The sequence below is a fragment of the Engraulis encrasicolus genome, chromosome 9 (genome assembly GCF_034702125.1).
Source record: "Engraulis encrasicolus isolate BLACKSEA-1 chromosome 9, IST_EnEncr_1.0, whole genome shotgun sequence".
In the NCBI taxonomy this organism is placed as follows: domain Eukaryota; kingdom Metazoa; phylum Chordata; class Actinopteri; order Clupeiformes; family Engraulidae; genus Engraulis; species Engraulis encrasicolus.
In genome coordinates this window covers 24,531,500-24,551,857 of record NC_085865.1, presented here as the reverse complement: position 1 = coordinate 24,551,857, position 20,358 = coordinate 24,531,500, and the positions used below count along the sequence as shown (strand labels likewise).

The 20,358-nt window shown below is 42.4% G+C and overlaps 2 protein-coding genes across 5 annotated transcripts; one reads left to right on the top strand and one right to left on the bottom strand.

The window, feature by feature from the left end:
• Window positions 1–230: 230 nt before the first annotated feature.
• fam168b (family with sequence similarity 168 member B) lies at window positions 231–10,223 on the bottom strand. 4 transcript variants are annotated; one of them, XM_063206807.1, is made up of 7 exons: window positions 10,069–10,223; window positions 9,174–9,252; window positions 8,967–9,047; window positions 6,530–6,669; window positions 3,901–4,102; window positions 2,286–2,410; window positions 231–1,792 (listed from the first exon to the last, which is right to left on the bottom strand). In XM_063206807.1, exons 2-6 carry the CDS (start codon window positions 9,241–9,243, stop codon window positions 2,298–2,300), a joined length of 606 nt encoding a protein of 201 aa, XP_063062877.1. In that variant the 5' UTR covers window positions 9,244–9,252; window positions 10,069–10,223; the 3' UTR covers window positions 231–1,792; window positions 2,286–2,297. The 4 variants fall into 4 exon arrangements, with proteins under 4 accessions (XP_063062877.1, XP_063062879.1, XP_063062878.1 ...); XM_063206809.1 differs by having other exon boundaries at window positions 2,286–2,377; XM_063206808.1 differs by having other exon boundaries at window positions 3,913–4,102.
• Window positions 10,224–10,681: 458 nt separating this feature from the next.
• On the top strand, window positions 10,682–16,682 carry fbxo45 (F-box protein 45). The gene is made up of 3 exons (XM_063206806.1): window positions 10,682–11,349; window positions 12,455–12,811; window positions 15,461–16,682. Exons 1-3 carry the CDS (start codon window positions 11,035–11,037, stop codon window positions 15,644–15,646), a joined length of 858 nt encoding a protein of 285 aa, XP_063062876.1. The 5' UTR covers window positions 10,682–11,034; the 3' UTR covers window positions 15,647–16,682.
• Window positions 16,683–20,358: the final 3,676 nt, after the last annotated feature.

The following is a 20,358-nucleotide window of genomic DNA, read 5'->3' as shown; positions in this document are numbered from 1 at the left end:
GATTAAAATGGAACACCCCTATATGTATTTATTTATATATCCATACCAATGACTCACTACATACCAATGACAGAACGATCTACTACAACACACATTAAAAGACTTAAAAAATGGAAATAAATTGGACATGAATAATACACTGTACATACCAATAATCATAATAATGAATAATAACAACAATTAAATACCTTTATCATATCTTGTGTTAAATAAAGTATCACACGAGCAGCTGTCATAATTGTATTTATTTTTGGTCTTTCTTGAAAATACAAAACAAAACAACAAAACCATTACAAAACATTCTTTGAGGTGAAATAGGCAACCTATATGGATACGTAAAAAGACAATGAAAATCAGTCAGCAATGGTGTCACCCGTGGTAGAAATAAAAACAATAACAATAAAAAAACAATGTAACAATTTTGGCCTTCCTGTCTCCAACATCCAATGATGTTATGTTTCAGTAGTGTCAAGTTATCGACCAAATTAAAAATCGGGAAAATTTCACTTTCCTATTAAGAAAAAAATGTTTCAGGTTTGCAATGATTACTCTGTCTCTCTAAAAACATGACGACAACACAAACCAATGCAAAGACACAGGGACTAAGGCATGAAATACATGCACGCACGCGCACGGACGGACACACACACACACACAGACTCTCTCTCTCTCACACAGACATACGCCACACCAAACCACACCAGTCCAATAACTCCACAAGGCCTATCCACTGTTGTTTTTTTCTTCTTCTGATGCACAACAAAAAGAACTTACAGTCAAACTGGCACGGATACATGCACACTTAACACACATATACTTTGTTCCAAATACTCTGCGAGTAATAATAATAATAATAATAAAAGAAAACGGAATATAAAGGTGTGGCGAGCTATTGGAATGGGAGTGTTTTGCACGTTACCTAAAATGGAGGCACAAGCTCAGAGGGACTCGCCGACGTCTGCCCTCAGCCCAGGCTGACAAAGCCAGATGAAGGCAACGCTACAACCAAAATTATAAAACCATGCTGGCAAAAATGTACTGAAAACCTCCCCTCCCACACCCAAAAGTATAAAATAAAAACAATCACCCACAATCCCCCATCCCAAAAATGACTCAAACAAATGACACTTCACTGCATTTTGCATTGTAGTTTTCTCAAGACGTGTTGCACATCTGTGATAAAATGTTAGCGTTTCTCCCTATAGTTATGTTTCTGTCCTCTTTATCTTAACTGTACTTTGTGTTTGCTTCTCCATAATGTTGCATCTTGTCACGTCATCATGGCAGGTAGACTGAGCTAGCATCATCATCATACTATTATTGTTATTATTAATATTCAGTTTTTCAATATATACATGCATTCAACTCGATATGGATATCCAAATTAAAACAAAATTCCAAACTCCCTTTGCACCACTTTTTAAGTGTTTTAAAAATGTTTAAAAAAAAAAAAAAAAAAAGGCAAGACAAGTCCACAAAACACGTTTCCATGGAGAGCTAGTCACCTGATGAGATATGCAGCTTTGAGGAGCAGGTGATTCTGGGTAATGCGGTGTAATGGGAGCGTTGGGGATGGGGCATGACTCCATCCCTTTTTCTTGTGGTGGTCTTTTTTTTAACACTTTCCACCCCTTGTTTGTTTTTGCTGATAGCCGGATTAAAATTGACGTTTTCTTATTCTTTTCTTATTTTTTTTCTTCGAGGAAGAACTGGTCAAACAACACTGTGCAATGTCAGCACCAACTGTTAAATATACTAGACTTGTGTGAATGCATATCTACCATCTTCTGACCTAGGAAAGAAATGAAAGAACAACACTTTAATTAATAACACCATCATTTTAAAACAATTTTACAGTGTAAAATTTTCTAAAATGTCTGCCCAATAGGTTAGACCCACTTCCAGGATTCCCATAATAATATGCAATTATAGTTATATAAGTATAGTGTCCTGCCAAAGTTAAGAGGAGTTAATGCCTATGTTCATAAGTAGAGTATCCATCTGTCAGTGTACACAGAGCGAGCAGCTTTCCATTCTAATGAGCTGATGTCTCTTCTACAGCCACAGAACATTCACTGTGTGCCGTCTTCAGATATTTCTTTATTTTATTTTGCTTCCCCATGGCCCACAGTGTGGGTGCAATGTGTGAGCCCCTCCTTCCCATCTTTCAGACAAAAAAAAGGCATCTCTGAGCTTGGCACAGCAACAGGAGAAAAAGCAGAACGGGATAGAAATAATGAACAGGGAAGAGAAGAGAAGAGAAGAGAAGAGAGGGTGCTGCTTACCATGCCATCTGCTCACCACTGCGGGGGCACGTAGCTGTAGGTGGGTGTGCCGGGGGGTCGGTACGTGGGCACCGTGACGGGGTGGGGGGGCACTGGAGTGGGGGAGTGAGTCGTTAACAAGGTCCCTGAGGAGAGGGGTGCAAGTCACTCTTTTTGGCTAAGACCAATTTGTACTTCACAGCCTGCTGCTACAGAGCATGCAGATTAAGAAAACTTAAAGTGGTGCTGTACCATTTTTGGAATTAATCTTATTTTATACCTCTCCTTGAGTTTAATGACTGAGTTTTACCTTTCTCCTGTACTTTCAACCGCTCTCTGACTATGGCTGTGCAAAGTTTACCTCCAAGCTAACAGTTAACATTGAGTCCATGAGACCAGCTAGCCACCAGCTGATCTCATAGGACTCAATGTTAATTGCTAGCTTGGAGGTAAAATTTGCACTGCCATACTCAGAGAAAGGAGAAAGGTAAAACTCAATCATTTAACTCAAGGGGATATACGCTTATTTCTAAAAAATGGTACAGTATCACTTTGAGAACATTTTAGAACACACTTCTTCAAAAGGTAAAGATACACGTTATGTGTGAAACAAAAGCAAGCAACACTACCGAATGCAGTACTCAGGCTGAGTTCGAAATCAATTTGTATGGGACGTCTACCCTGTTACGGTGTATCATACACAACTTAAGTCATCTCTTATGTTATATTCCATCAAGCAACACTTGCCATCTAAAATAGACCACGATTTAACCTTTCAACGACTACAGAGTCTTTAACTTATACAGACTGGCACAGCATAGCCAGTGAAGTGCAGTCCAGGAATGTAAATATTGCAGTGTGTAAGACCATCTCCGCAGTCTTAGTGAGTCAGGGGAGGCCCAGCTGTTGGGTTCTGCTGTTATGACACTACTGCAAAAGGAAATGCAAACAACACTGCTTTCCTTGCCATCGCAAACCTTCCATCAGCAAATCCAAGCCTGTATATGTTTTTTTATTTTTTTCATACACCGGGCTCCGCAAGACTTTCATGCAAGAACCATTTTGTATTGGTGCAACACTATGAACTTGACAATGGCCAACATGTCTTACAAAACAGCAGTGCTTGCTATGCAAAAGATTTCTCTTGTGAGAAAGGTGCCATGCAAGAGTGGTAACCCTTTGTGTTGCTACAATGCTATGAAGGAGAAGTTGACAACATGTCTTACAATAGAACAGTGCCTTGCACAATCAGGAGTGCTACCAGGGTGAGAGAAGTTAGGATGACTTTATGGGTCTGACGCCGGGAAGCCTATGGAGGTCTATTCATTTCATATTTGAATAGCATGTCCTTACTGAAAAGGCATTTGCACACCTCTTGTTTGAACAGGTGCATAGGATATTAGTAACACGTCACATTACAAATTGCTAATGAGGCGGTAATGTTTTGGCATTTCTATGTAATTGCATGATAATAATAATCATTTCATCCAGATATTACAAGCAATTACCGCACAATTTCCAGACAAACATGGACTTGGTGCGTGCATACTTAGAGAAATGCTCTCTCACTCTCTCTCACACACACACACACACACACAGTGTCATTATACAGAGAGATACCTTGAAAATGAAATACCTTGATACATACCGGCCGACATGGCCATAGTGGTTCCGGCGACCATGCCCATGGCGACGCCGTTGGCGTGGCGGGGTGGGGGAGGGGCGATGGCGGGGGCGTACATGGCGGCGGGCATGCCGTTGGGCTGCACCACTGTGGTGTGGTGGATGACGTGGGGCGGCGCCGCGTACAGGGGCTGCGTGTAGTAAGTGCCTTGCTGCTGCTCGTGGAGATCAGGGGAGGGGTGGGGACACACGCGCACACACACACGCGCACACACACACACACATACACACACACACACGCACACATACACACACACACAGAGTGAGTGAGTGAGGAAGGAAGGAAGGTAATACAATGAAAACAGCAAACAGAGGCCCCTTCTGTAGGTGCCAGTATTGTCACGATTAAGTGTTTCCAAAGTCAAGGTCACACGCTTTTCTGTTCCCCTACACTGCAGCCAACACATGCTGAGGGAAAAGCGTACAGTTTGAGTGCATGCGATTACAACAACCTCTGCATCTTGCTGTGTGTGTGTGTGTGTGTGTGTGTGTGTGTGTGTGTGTGTGTGTGTGTGTGTGTGTGTGTGTGTGTGTGTGTCCAGTAGCAGCACTTCACGCACAGTCACGCCGGAATCCTTTCAGATAGCTCTGATGAAACTGAACTGGGGGGGGGGAACACACACAAAAACACACACACAAAAAATTCGCCACATTCACGGGGCGCAGCCAGGCTAATGCCGTGTTTGCTTTTTGAAGATGGCAGGCGGGTGACACTTTGAATTTCTCCGCGGACGGGAGATGTGTAATTGGAAACTATCCAGCTGTGAAAATGATGAGAATAATCAGTATGACGGCTGCGTTATAAAAAGGGGGAGAGAGACACTAGTGGGCCGGCGTGTGGTTTGGTTGATGTGTTGCCTTTTCGCTGCAGATGAGCAATTTCACCCGCAGAGCTCAGCTATGATTTCAGGAGGCGTCAAGATTCAGCCAATTCAGCGTGAGGGCGACCCAGAGGTCCTGCCTCTATGAATATCCCAGGGAAGACCTTGGAGCTAAACAGCTAATTTGACAGACATGAGGTGACAGGTTGTAATCCTGCATGTCATCCCGTTTAAGAGAGCTTGTAGATATGAATAACTTGTGAGCCAATATAATCCAAAAAAGATAATTTCCAATAGTAACTGCCTTAGTTTGACAGACAGACTTTTTTTTTCTTTGACAATTATGTAGTCACAGAAATGCATGAGATCCGCATTGATTTAAAGCACTGACAGACACTTATCCAACCAGTCATAATGGAATGGAAATATCAAAATATTTTATCAGCTCTGTCTTTAAAGCACTACACACGTATTACATACGTTGCTACTCTTTTAAAACAGTTTCTTAGCATCCAATTGGAACTGAATTGGTTTCCCACATCTTGAGTTAGATGAAACATCTTGTTTTGGTGCAGACAACACATTTATGCACACGGGTGTTGTTCACAGTGAAGATCTAAAGCCTGAGCAGAGCTTTGTAAGTGCAGGCAGCCCAATGATTTCAGAACAGCCCTGCTTCACTGTTTTCAGATTTGTTTGAATTACATCTGCAAAACAACATCCACCTTGATGACATTGTTTTAATTTACTTGTCTTTGTAGTAGTGCACAGTAGCACACCTGACTGTGGTGATACTACTCCTCACAGCTACAGTGACAGCACAACAAATAGGCATCCACAGTACAAACTGTCCAACACTCCACAATACAAAAACCTATTCGAAGACCTGAAGACGAGGCTGAGTACATAATCCTAATATAACGGATGCTAAATAGAAGATTCCAGTGGGGAAATGACAGTAAACCTCCCTTCCAAAGCCTCATACTCTATATACTGAGCTATCAGCTAGACCATTAGCCCAGTGGTTCTGCACCTGTGCTCGCATGGCAGAGGGTTGTGAGGTTTGCAGATTCGAGCCCAAGGTGGTGTTTGCGCAGGATGATTTCCGTTACACCAAAATAACTGCATGTGACCCCCCCACTAATCCCACAGTGATGCAGTACATTTCCACAAATGGGCTGAGCCTCACTTATCTGTAGGGATTCCCTAGCATGGCAATGCTATAGTATACTATGTACTTCCACCAAAAGATTTTGGCTACGTAAATCTAGCCCATCCCTCCTAGCTTGGTGCTCTCACGGTTCTGCGGAGTCCATTACTGATTGGTAACACTATTCACACTTGAGTTGTTATATGTATGCTTTGGCAACAATGTATCGTAACAGTCATACTAATAAAGCACAATTAGACCTGAGCGAGCCTGATGACGCACTGAAGCGAAACGCGTTGTTCGCTCTAATAAACGAGCATAAAGTCAAGAAAGTGTGGGGTAGACTTCTTTCTTTTGAAGTATTGAACATTCCTGCGTTTACCAGCACCTAGAAGCTGTGCATGGAACTTTGAAAAGTTGAAAGCACAATAAGAATTTTTGTTTGAATTCGGAACTCCAATGAATTAAAATTGCAGAGTAAGGTCAGACCATCTCCCATCCTCCAAGGAGACAAAGTCCTCTTAGCTTTTGCCAGACTGCTTGACGGAGTCAACAGGCTAGGGATTCCCCACTATGAATGCAACATTATGTAGGAGCCAAGCGAGCCTCACCTGTGCGTAGGGGTTCTGCTGGGGGTAGGTGCTCCTCACGGGGTATACGGCTTGGTAAGGGTTGGCTGATGAGGAGTAAGGCGGGACAGCCCCCGTGGTGGGGGAGCAGGACATCTTAAACGGTGTCCCAGGAGTGTAGCCTAGAAGATGCAAAAAATCACAACACAAAGACTAGTTGTAGAGGTGGACGTTCGGATTAGAGGGCAGGTCCTGTAGGCTCGTGCCAAATGTCAAAAGGGTCATTCCATGTCAATTCACACGCCTTCCCCACATGACCCTCTCCGATTTACCCGATATCTCACATACAGGTACCTTTTGACGTGAATTGAAAGAATACCAAGTATTAGCACCCTACGTCTAACGGTTACGGAGATTAAGCCCTCCAAAGTTGGGGTGCCATGCCCACCTTTCAAGCCTGTGAATTGCATACAAAATTTACAAGCAGATTTTGACACCTCTGGTTTTAGTTTGAAGAAAGATACAGGCCTAAAAATCGCCATGGCCCCTCAATATGACCCTGGCTACCAGATGATGTACTTACAAATGGCATGCCTTGATTATTTTTGGCTATATTAAGCCTTAAAAACTGAATTTGTGAAAAGCGTGATGAGTCTTGCCATTTTGGGGTTCCAATGGGGTTTTAATGATGGAATAGGAGGGACTCAAAAACAGCTTTTGGCCAAAATGACCTTACGGTACCCTCTACTTCAGGCCTCAAATTAACCATGTGGGCACTTGATGAGTGGAACGCCCTTTTAACCCCATATACAGTAGCACTATATCAAACATTCAAGCTTGGAAAAACTTTGTTTTTCAAAGTTCTTCATATTAATCTTGGCCTTCAAAGTATATGTTTTTGTCTATGTGTTATCATAGTGTCAGTTTTGTCTGCTGCCATCTGCTGGTCAAAAAACGCAAAAACAGTGTAATGTAAGAAAACAATCTTGCCCATAATTTACCAATAAAGTAGCCTAGAAATCTAGACGGCGCTAGGGGTTAAGCTCGCTAGGCTACCAATAAAGCACTTTAATTCTACAGTATATTGCTATATATTAATTATGATTTTAACAAGCATTATGCAGAATGCTCAATCATGATTACATTTCTACCAGGACACCCCCACCCCCATGTCTGGTAGAAATGTAGTGCAGGGTGAGGCCATCTTGGGACTGACATCATGATTGAGCATTAAGCAGTCTCACTTGGGAAATTATTTAAACTATAAATATTCATCATGCTTGTAAAAATCATAATCAGTATATCGCAATATACTGTATAATAATTACAGTGCTTAATTGGTAAATTATGGGCAAGATTTCCCAGCCCCTTTTGTTTTCTTACATTACGCTGTTGTTACTTTTTTAGACCAGCAGATGGCAGCAGACAAAACAGACACTGTGATAAGATATAGAGAAAAACATATACTTTGAAGGCCAAGATTAATATGAAGAACTTTGAAAAACAAAGTTTTTCCAAGCTTGACTGTTTGATACAGTGCTACTGTACATGGGGTTAAAAGGGCGTTCCAGTCATCAAGTGCCCACATGGTTAATTTGAGGCCTGAAGTAGAGGGTACCGTAAGGTCATTTTGTCCCAAAGCTGTTTTTGAGTCCGTCCTATTTTATCTTTTAAAGTCTGAGCACCCTACATTTTTTGGAATACACTGTACAGTTCCCAAATATGATGGAAAATCAATTATAACTCCCAAAGCATACATAGTTTCCAAGATCTGGAACCCCAAAATAGCAAGACTCTTCAACATGCGTTTCACAAATTCAGTTTTTAAGGCTTAATATAGTCAAAAATAATCAAGGCATGCCATTTGTAAGTACACCATCTGGTAGCCAGGGTCATATTGAGGGGCCATGGCGATTTTAGGGCCTGTATCTTTCTTCAAACTAAAACCAGAGGTGTCAAAATCTGCTTGTAAATTTTGTATGCAATTCACAGGCTTGAAAAGTGGCCATGGCACCCCAACTTTGGAGGGCTTCATCTCCGCAACCGTTGGACGTAGGGTGCTAATACTGGGTATTCATTCAATTGACATCAAATGGTACCTGTTTGTAAGATATCGGGTAAATCGGAGAGGGTCACCTGGGGAGATTCTAGGGAATCATGTGAATTGACATGGAATGACCCAAAAACATCCCATCAGAAGGCCGGTTTCTCACACCGTCTAAAGCTTTTCATGGTGGAACAGTAAAACTCTGTGAATGGATGACAGCTATCAACTTGCCATGCATTCATCATTATCAAATCATGTACTTTTGGCTACATACTTCAACACTCTCCTTGCGCCCCTCCTTTGGATTTGAGGTTCGGCAACATTTTAAGGCATGCAATCTTAGTGCAATGGGCTACTAACACACCCATATGATTTATAACCATAATTCTACCACACTGTATAGGCTTCTAAACATCGGCCTCTAAGTCTTACCTGTGGGGAAGGCAGGGTTGGCTCCTGGGTACATATTGGGAGAGAAGGGGGGTGCAGCAGCATATCCCACAGGAAAACTCGCTGTTGAGACAGATACATCCTTCAAGGTCAAAAGTCTCATCGTTTAAGAAATGGAGGAAACATTGAATGGATGAAGAGAATACAATTTGGCAGAAAAAAAAAGTCCAGTGATAAAATCATGTTTACCCGGATATCCTAGTCCTTTCTGGTTGGCATATGGGACCCCTGTTGGTGCAGGGCTATAGACGGGATTCATGGTTCAAACCTTGGAGAGAAATTGTCACAGAAAGGACAATGTTATTAGAACTACACTCGTGTCACGTTCTCATCATAGATCCAAACACATACACCAGCTTAGAGAGAGCCCTAGGTAAGTTTGAGAGGAGGAGCGTCAGTCGTTGTGTAAACAAACAAATCGAAAGCAAGACCTGGGTGTTTCCACATTGCTAACACAAACACAAATCGACTTTAATCGAGAACCAAATCAGAGTGACGCATTTGTTATTAACAAAAAAAATCCAATCACCCTCGAATCGTTAGTTGGTTAGGGTACTGGCGCCATTTTAATGGGTAATTTAAGCACAATGGTTTGGACAACTTTGAACAATAGGACGTTATGGTGATACGCTAACTCTAAATAGAAATAGGCATCTCTTCAGGATGCAGAGCACGCAAGTCGACCACAAATTATGTTCCCATGCGTGGAATCCAAGCATGGTTCTATTAGCTAGCAATAAGTGCTAACGTGTCTCTTTCCGTCTGTGTATAGTAAAAACGGATGCAACACCATTGTATTGTTGGATTTGCAGTACGCGGTTTAAATACAAAAGATAGCAGGCTCGACACAACACATCGTTAACAATCCGCGTTGATATCCATGGATATGCAATGAAAATCAATCGCCTGACACAGGCCGCGCACAGACATTGCATTGCAGGGCTGCTTCAGCATCTCGCAAACCCGGTGGTTCTCATTCACCCTTCATCCCATCTCCCGAACATACCGTAGGTCGGGTCCTAACTACAGGTAATGGTTAAATTAGCATAGCTTTGAATATACTTATAGGGGATAGGTTACTTACAACCGCGAGTGTTTTGTCAGTGACAGCGACTACGTCCCAAAATACAATAGTCCGTTATTAATTTGATGTTTTCGTTCCACTTTGCCTTTCTCTCTGTCCTCCTCTTTGGGAATGCTGCGCAACAAGCCTCTAGCAACGGGCGTCACTTCCGAGTTGACGCTCTGAGTCCCTTGTCACATGATGCAGGTACGAAAAGGTCGTGACTCGTGTGTGAAACCACTGCTCTGATCTAAAAGTTGTGTTAAAAAGGTATGATTATGGACGGTAGATGAATATTCAATAAATACAACAGATGCTCTGATGCTCGTCTGCACTTTCACCGGCTTGCACATACTTTCTGACTCCAATGCTCCATGAAGGCACAGGGCCGGATAAGAGGTAGCCTACCCCACTAGACATTCAGCGACACCTTCCTTATTACAGAGAAATACATGATGTTAACTGAAACATTGTCTAACTGAGAATCACACAACTTTCTCAAGATCGGACCAAATATTTTTCACGTTTCAAAGATTATGGAACGGACTGTCCATTTATCATTTCTCTCTACACCCCACGTTTGCTGGTCCCCACGTGGGCCCTGTCAGATATATTAAACTGTATGGAGTCTTTAGGGGAAAACACCCGTGGTAAAATCAGCGTAGCCGTGTTTATAATACTTGCTATTATTGTTTGATCAATGGTCGGCGCCGATATTCCTGAAAATCACAGGAACGTCTCTAAGATTTAATTTCCACGCATGCGTTTTCAGGACCTGTCTTCCATTCCCACTGATTTGTATTGGTCCGTTTTCCTGCCCGTAGCTTTCACGTTGTCAGCGGGCTAGGGCCATTGAAATATGGAGATCACGGGCATAATACAGTTTGAATCTGCTTATTCTCTCTCCAATTAATCCATGTATGCCCGGTTTAGATTTTGGTGTGATTCGCCAAACATTTTTGATTAGTTCCATCGATCAATCAGAGAATGTCTGGAGCAGTTGGCGGAGGGGCGTCATCTTGCATTGGTGCTGCAGCCGCAAGTTGTAGCTCTGCTGGTATCTCTGGCTCGGTTGGCGGATGTGTGGGCATAGCAGGGAGGCTACCACCTCGGGTGTTGGAACATATATTCTCATATCTGGATTTGTCGGACTTAATGCGATGCTCTTTAGTTTGCTGGCACTGGAGCAGCGTCCTAGCAGATGAAAACAGTGAGGTGTGGCGGAGCCTTTGCGCCCGTGCCCTCAGCGAGGAGGCTCTACGCTCTGACATTCTCTGCAACATACCTACGTATAAGGGCAAGGTAACGCAAGCAAGACTGCATATTTCTGTTCCTTTTATCTGTACAAGTCTCGGGTTGTATGTGTAGAGAACAATGCTGTTCCAATAGCGTCTAATTTAAGGACTGAGCAGAGATTTGTTGTTAGCCTAGCTAAGCTTTTGACATTAGCTTGTGGGGTGGGTGCTTCTTGTTGTCGTCACCCCTACCATGGCTCTGCCTTGACATTCCACTTGTCATAACAGCGTGTTTGCTTAGAGTAGAGACACTATGCTTTTTTCGCTTGTATGTAGCTATTGTATGCATCTGTATTTTTTTGCATTGACTCTGTGGGAAAGGGTACCCAAAGAAATTACGTCATCCCACATTCAGGCGCATTGGGGGCGGATGACATTGCTGGTTTGTTGTTTTGGCTTCTACCTAGCTTCACCATCACTTCATTGTAAGGGGCCTTGGATCCGAAGTATCACTGGCAGAGCTGTGCATTGCTAAACGTTCATACACAATTGCTGTTACATAAATTGTATGCCTTCAACATCACATTTGTGTGTACACTGCACAGGTTAGGACGAGTGTTAAGAATGTACAATTTATGCATATTATTTATTAGATGTTGTTACATGTAGTCTTTCCACAAGAAAAAAGTTACACTGTGCAGGAATGAATAGACATTCAATGTTGTGTTCGTGCCCCTGTTTTGTGCCCCTTTCAGTAGCCCCTTTCAGCAATGCCCTTGATTTTCAAATGAATTATTCAAGTGATCCAGTGCCTTTGGTTGATCAGAGTGCTCCTAGGTAGAAGTTTTACTGCCACGATGGAGGCATAATATTAGGATCCATCCAGGATCTGTGGACAGTCATTAGTCTGTCAGAGCTGGTATAGCAGGAACATACTGATTGATCGGACAATTAAGGGAGGGAGGTATGAAAGAATCAATGCATATCTAAGGCAGTCATCTTATGTACTATGTCTGTTGTGTCTGTACTGAAAGCCTTGCCGTTTCCCTCTAATAATAACTGGAGAGTATTGGGAAGCCATTCTGTGAATGGCTATTAGGCTGTCAAAGCTGTTACCTGGCAAATGTATAACATGAGTGGTCTTGTTGTTGTCGTCGTCCTCCTTGTTCCAGTTGAAATCCCTGCAGCACGCACTGAGCTCCCACGACTGCTCCAGGAATGTGTACGTCAAGAAGAACGGCTTCACCCTGCACCGCAACCCCATCGCCCAGAGCACGGACGGCGCCCGCGGCAAGATCGGCTTCACCGAGGGCCGCCACGCCTGGGAGATCTGGTGGGAAGGGCCCCTGGGCACGGTGGCCGTCATAGGCCTCGCCACCAAGCGAGCCTCCATGCAGTGCCAGGGCTACGTGGCGCTCCTGGGCAGTGACGACCAGAGCTGGGGCTGGAACTTGGTGGACAACAACCTGCTCCACAACGGGGAGGTCAACGGCAACTTCCCCCAGTGCAACAACGCACCCAAGTATCAGGTATGTCATCAGAAATGAATATTCGTTGGCCCAGCCGTTGCTGAAACGGTTGGGGCATTCACTTGTTGGGGCATTCACTGTGCATTCACGTAGGGGACCCGGAATCAATTCTAGCCAGAGATCATTTCTCGATCCTCCTCCAGCTCTCTCTCCCGCTCGCTTCCGGTCATCATCTTACACAGTCCTATCAAACGAAGGCATAAAAGCCACTAGAAACATTAGAAATTAATATTAGAGTTTTGCATATGGCATATACAGATGCGCAAAATATTTTTATTTCCCAACATGCGTATACTGAATGTCTGTTTAGTATCAGGTATCAGAAATGAATGTTGGAATACTGCACATGGTAGATAAAAAAATACATTTTCATTCTTTCCCAACATACTGTACATACTGTAGATCTGTTCACTGAGAGAACAATTTTGCAACACATAAGACCAGTGTATGCAATGTTGCAGGATAATCAAAACAGTCAATCAAGATATGTATTTGTTTAATCGTCCAAATTGTGTCTGACGTGCCTTACTCTGACAGGGTTATGCAAGCCAGTGGAGATGCAGAACATTTAGTCAGTTGAGATACATAACATTTAGTCAGTGATGTCCAGTAGTTTGCACCATGCATTGTCAATGAAATGTGCTTATGAAAACACAAACCTGCCTTTTAGGAAGGGTGTTCTAATGATTTCATCCAACTATTATTCTAAATAAACATCCAAGAGGTTTGTTATTGTTGTGTCGACAGCTGACTTGTTTTCCATGATAAAATCCCTGAAGATTTGAGAGGCGTTATTATCTTTTACAGCCCCAGGTTGTTAGCGTAATCTCAGTGGGCCTGCAAATGTGCTCCTGAAGGTGTGTCTTGGTCAATGGGCAGTGACACAACATTACATCCTGCAGCTCTGGAAATGGCAAGTGCCTGCCCTCAAGTTATATCTACTGACTGAGTATAACAGCAAGTGCCATGCACTTAGATTTTCAAACAACAAACAGCAGATGGACATTGGCCTAGTAGTTCCACATGAGGGTGTGGAGACATTAGATTTTTGCATTTTTAACATGCAACTGTATTTGAAATATATCTTTTTTTATGGGCTTCTTGCAAATAGATATGGATTTTCCTAACATGGTATCACTGTGTAGTTTGTTCCACAACACAAGAGACATTTCTTTTACATAGATAGTCATAGTGGACAGACAAGGGTAGCACAGGGTACAGAGCACAAAGCACAAGCTTTTATTAGTGTGTATTCAGTAATCCAAGGGAGGTCTATGACTACTGTGTGTTTGAGCTTGTGTTTGGATTTGTGTGTGCAGGCAAATAGTATCTCTTGTTCAGAAACACCTGAGATTTTGCAGTGCTTAGTTGAAAAACCTGATGTAGGCTTTCTCGACGACACACTCGGCACACAAACGTTGAGGACACTGAGTTCCAAAGAATCTGCCAAATTGATGAAACACGGGGCAGTGTTTTGAGCAGTGTTGCTAGGCAACCATATGGCAGCTTCCTAGTGTTGTAGTCACATTCGTTTAGTGCTGATGATCTATGCTGACGTTTTCCAGATAAAAATATAGCGTGACATCAGGAAGGAAAAAGCATAAATAATGCCAGTGCTCATCACTACACATCAAGCCCAAGCACGTCAAGTTTCAGCTCAATACGGAACGCATAGTTTTATCTCTAAATACGGGGCGATTTTGTATTTCAAGGGACGGTCGTTGGCAACCCTATTTCCACATTACCTTTACAACCTGCTTGTGTCGCAAGAGTCTTGCTACAGTATACTCTTGTCAGAAAGGCCTTACAACGAGGGGTGTGCAAAAAATCATCATGACAATGCATCGTGATACTTGTTTTCATGATATACTGCATCGATTCATGACAACAATGTATTGCAATACTTATTTTCACGATATACTGCATCGATTAATGATAATTGATTATTTAATAATAATAACATTGAATTTGCCACTGGTTCATTTTGTTCAGTAGAGAGTAGGTAATATTTATGTTGTAATGGAAGCTCTCTCCCAGATGATAACATGCTTAAATAAAATGAATTGACTTGTGAATGCTACACACAGCCACTGACAAATAAGCTGTTTTTGCGCATTTACTGAAGTAAACATTGCAATGTATTGCAATAGTGCATGAATTGCAATTCATCGTGATTGAATCGCATCGTGACATGTGTATCGTGATGTGCATTAAATCGTGAACCTTTTGCCAATACCCACCCCTACTTACAACTGAGCCAAGCTGACTGTGTGGAGTTGCGCAGTGTTGTCCCTACATTAAAGTATTTGGACAAGGGACTATCTGCAATTTAATTAGGTAGAGATTCAATATAAACGTACCCTAACACTTAGTGAAGTAAACACTTGTCAACCCTTAAAATACATTGCTGCTTGATACCGACAATGCAGTCTTGCATTGTGCCAGCAGTGGAGATGCAGAATGACTCACTCCATACAGGCCCCTTAATTTGATGATTCTCATTTGTTGAAGTTATGCCATAGTAAGCCCTTGTTTCAGCGATGCATTGTACTCCAGCTAACCTTAAGAATATATAAGACAGTTAGGTTTGCATCAGAAAATACCTACAATACACATTCTGACTTTTTTTGTTGCTTATCTGTCTTTCAGATTGGAGAAAGAATACGGGTGATCTTGGACATGGAAGACAGGACTTTGTCGTTCGAGAGAGGCTTTGAGTTCCTGGGCGTAGCCTTCAGGGGGCTCCCTAAAACCTGCTTGTTCCCAGCCGTGTCTGCTGTGTACGGCAACACCGAAGTGACTATGGTGTACCTGGGGAAGCCTCTGGATGGGTAACCATGATGGCTGCCAAACAGGAAGAGGATCCTATAGGATGTGGCCAATGAGGTGTGCCAATGGCAGAATGGGTGGAGCTTTGTTGGCGGACTCTAGAACATTCCACAAGAGGGGAGAGAGAGATTGGAGCTCTCCTGGACATTCAGGTGGGGGAGTGGAGTGGAGAGGAGTGGTGTGGCGTGGAAGAGGTTAAATGCTGGCTTTTCTGAACAACCTACAAAAAAAGAAACGTTTTGTCTGTGGACTTACCAAAATTTAGCTGCTCAGACTTTTTGTCTTATTTGCCTGGTATGGGATGGATTCGTGTACTTTTTTCCCTAGAAATGTACGTAACTTCTGATGTAACACCATGGATGGGAAATGGTTGGGTGTTGGTTTTACTGTATGTTGGTCAAGACAAAAAAAAGCCAAATCTGATTGGTTTACATGGCAACTTTATTCACAATGCAATGCACTGCAACTTAGTCAAAGAGGTGTCACAGTCGGTGGTGGCTACAGAGAATGTGAAACAAACAAGGTGGTTTATTATCATAGCACAAACTGAAAATGTTGGGTAACATTATGCCAAAATTACATTTTGTCAACCTGTTCACAGATCACAAAACACAAACGATACATGTGTCAATTTGGGGTGCGTTTCTCGAAAGTGTAGTTGTTAGGTAGTTAGCAACTTGGGTAGTTGCCAATGGGAAATCACACTGTAAACAACAAAGTAGCTAGCATAGTTAGCGACTATGGTTTCGAGAAATGCACCCCTGGATTGGTGGTACAACCACAGCAGCGAGAGAGGGCAGCCAATGCATGCAGTTATAACCTCTTAAAAAACTGTTGATTCTTGTGTAAAAGGAGGAAGCATGGGATGGATGGAAGATGGAGATATACCATGATGGGTTGTGTACTGTACTCTATGTCACTGTGCATCTCCGTGGCGGTCTACAAGTATATCATGATATTTATTTATTAGATTTTATCCTTGATATCAAGTGAGGCCCAATTATCCTTGGAATAAAGTCTAATGGTGCCAGTCCTAAAGAAACCCTAATCTGTCTGTCTTTACTGGTTGACTTTTGAAGCGCATGAGGTGTGTTATTAGTTAACAGGGTGTTAATTATTGATTTTACAGCCGTCAGAAATAACCATCTAGTTTAGGGATGTCAAACTTAGGCCCAGGGGCCAAATTTGGCCTGCGGAACCATTTTATTTGGCCCGCGAGATCATTTCAAATGTGTATTACAGGTGGCCCTCATACAGCACAACTGTGTAGTTTATTTAGAGTTGAACATGAAAATGCTTATATCACAGGATTATGAGTGGGCCCAGGCCATTGCAGCTCACACTCAAATTCAACAGAATATGTGCAGGCACATTTGAACTATTTGGTTGAATTTAAACATGAGCAATTTTAGTCCATTTTTGTTTAAAAATATATATATATATATTGAGTTTGGCCCGCTACTTCGTTCCAGCTTTTGATTTTGGCCCTCTGTCGATTTGAGTTTGACACCCCTGATCTAGTTAGTTAACGACACGGCAGTACTTGCTTTTTCATCTTCAGGAACTGATTAAGATACTGGGTAAAAAAAAAACACCTACGGTAAGGTATTGTGTAAAGACAGCTCTCTTTTTCCCCCCCACTTTTTATGACACGCTTCGTTATATTCATGTCAGTCAGTTTTGTTTGCCATTAGACAGAGCTTGTCATGTACTGAAACAGCCATGTGGGGGAGCCCATGTACTCTTCAGCAACTGCAAAGTGCATTTTTGGGGTTTACATTTTTTAAAATCCCTTTTTACTTTTGTAGTGGTGCAGGCTGCGGCTGTTTTGTTTTGTGATGGCATTTCCTCTGTCATTTCTAGTGCATTCTTGTGTGTTTTGTGTTTTTGTTTTGCCAACATCGTTTGACTCCTCTGTGATCCTCAGTAAGAAGTCAACCATCGGTACAGGGGCCTATAACAAGCTGGGCCAGGAAAGAAAATGAGGACTCCAGGCTCTTCTATTACATGATTTACCTCTTAACTTAACCTGGTTAACTGCTGAACCAGCTTCTTGGTATAGGCCCCAGACTTGAGGGTTTAACACTGGAGACACTGTATTTGAACCTGTGGAGATGCATAAGAAGCACCATTTTTTTCCTTTACATGGGTGTTTCTTACTCAACTTCCACATCGCATGGAAAAAGTCTGTTATACAAATCATATCAGGAGGTTTTCACCTCTCGCCTCAGAGGTCATGAGCAGGGCAGGCAACGATGATATCCTGAAACTAATTTTTGACAACCGTGATATCTGTGATTAGATCCGATAAAGGTCAAGAGGTCACTGGGTTCTACAGAGATATGCTGGATCTCAAATGGTGCACTTGTGCACTTCAGCGTTCATGTCTTTGTGCGTATGGCGTATTAATTACGCACTGAAACATGGTGCTCAAGTGCTCAATCTGAGACAGCGATACAGAATGTCTCAATATGATGAGGCTGCTAACATTTCCAACATATTCCAGATATTTACAATAAAACCTTTTCATTTATATGTTTGTTATTGCGAAAGACAAGTTTCTATTAGGATTAATAGTGCTTTCAAGATGTGGTAAACAACATTTTAGACTCTAGATGAAGGATATATGATATTGGATTGGCTATATGCACATTCAGGCAAAGTCTGGACTATGGCTACATTCAGGCAAAGTCTGGACATTGTCTTCACCACCACTCGCTCACTATAAACAACTCAAAAAAGCGGCTCACTATACGTGTATGTAAAGGGAATATCAGTATCGCACAGTTTGGGCCTTGCCTTGCAATTTTGTAATCTACTGTTGCATAAAATAAAAGTCGCCAACAGTAGTCATTCTAACATATTCTAGCACATTATGTAAACTACGTGAATCCTATGAGTAGTACTGCCCTACAAAGGCAAAGTGCAGTAACGACATGTTGACAAAATTGAGTTTAGCCTGAAAATGGTCGTCACTACACCTCCTTCATCTTGTGACAAAGCCTTGTGGTGAAAATGTTGTTTTAGAGACATTGCATGTGAAATGAATGCCGTAACTACAATATCCAAAATAATATCAATACGTTGAAGGCCTTTTTCTCAGTTTCAATGTTGGTGTAGTTACTTCACTTTGCCTTTGTAGGGCAGAGTAGTAGGCAGACCGAGACCCAGGGTCCATGTGCATGCTGATGGGATCTGGCATAGCATATGGAGTCCTGAAATTGACCGAATTAGGTTTTATCTAAAATGATGTCAATAAATGATTGTAGTATTCACTGAACAGGTGTTACAAAGTCGAGAGCCAAGTCCCACACCTGCCAAGCTGCCACCTGTGTCGTAGTTCCCATTAGTGCAGGGTTTCCCAAACTGGGGTGCGTGCACCCCTGGGGGTGCGTGGCCTGCTACAAGGGGGTGCGTGAGTTGACTAGAGCAATGGCTGAGATGTGCGTTTTTATACAGCATTAATGAACCTTAAGTAGTTTTTAATTGTTTGTTGAATTATATGCTGGAATGGTCCATCTGAAGTGTAATTTATAACTCCTAGACTTCTCATGCAACAAGTCCCATTGTAATGATGTCAGAGGGAATGCCCTAAAATGACTGGATAATGTGCGGCTGTGCAACATTCGCTTAGGGGGTGCGCGAACCACATTGAAATGTATAAGGGGGTGCGCAAGGAAAAGTTTGGGAACCACTGCATTAGTGCATAGATCAGTGGTGGGACCAAAAGTCCCATACCCCCCTAGGGCTGCCTGCACCTGATTTATATCTGGGCAATGACTGTCAAACACCTCAAAACAAAATAATTGTTTTTGCCCTGTGAGCCAAAAAGTCAAGTTGTGTTTTTTAGGCCCATATGTAATTGTGATGCAGTAGGCCAGGGGTGTCAAGCTTAAATTGACTGAGGGCCAAAATCAAAATCTGGAATGAAGTTGCGGGCCGAACTCCACAATTATTTTTTTACTAAAGCTGATCTGGTTGTGTGAGAGCAAAAGATTGTGGAGCTGGCTGTGTGATGGCAGAAAAGGGAAAAATAACAGCTTGTTATTTTTGGACTAAAATTGTGCATGCATGCACTTCATACTCATAGTTACATTTCACATACACTCTTTCCCATCCTATTTGTTAGTTCAAATGTCTACACATCCTATCAATTTCATCCACATTGTGAGGCAGGTGTCGACCTTTGGTGTTTTATAGTTAGGTCTGCCTTCAGTTAGACATGGTGTGAAAATGTCCAGTGAACATAAGTCGAAAAGTAAAGTGCAACTTTGACAGTTGCAGAGAGCAGAAGTGATAGCATTGCAACTTGAGGCAGGAAGGGTGTGTGAGCCTTCAGTGGTTTCCTCTCTCTTGCAGTATCAGATGAAAAAGCCAGTAGTGGGTGACATGGGTGTGCCCCATTGTCGGTTTTAGTGGTGACTTGTGTGTGTGCAGGAGGCATGAAGCATGACTGAGTAAACCAAAGCACCTTTAATTATTCTTTTACCATTTAGTTTGAAGTGATTCTTTACCATTTATTATAGAATAAAAAGATGAAATGTGCACCTATGGCCACATTTAGGCAAAGGGTTAGACTGTGGGTTTGTTTCCCCCACCCCCATTAACCACCGTGGCACGTGTTTGCTTTCTACTGATGCGTGTTGGCCTGTGCCAGTGGGATAAAACAGACCATGGCCTTGCTGGGATGTGGCTGATTAAAAGAAGAAGGAAAAACA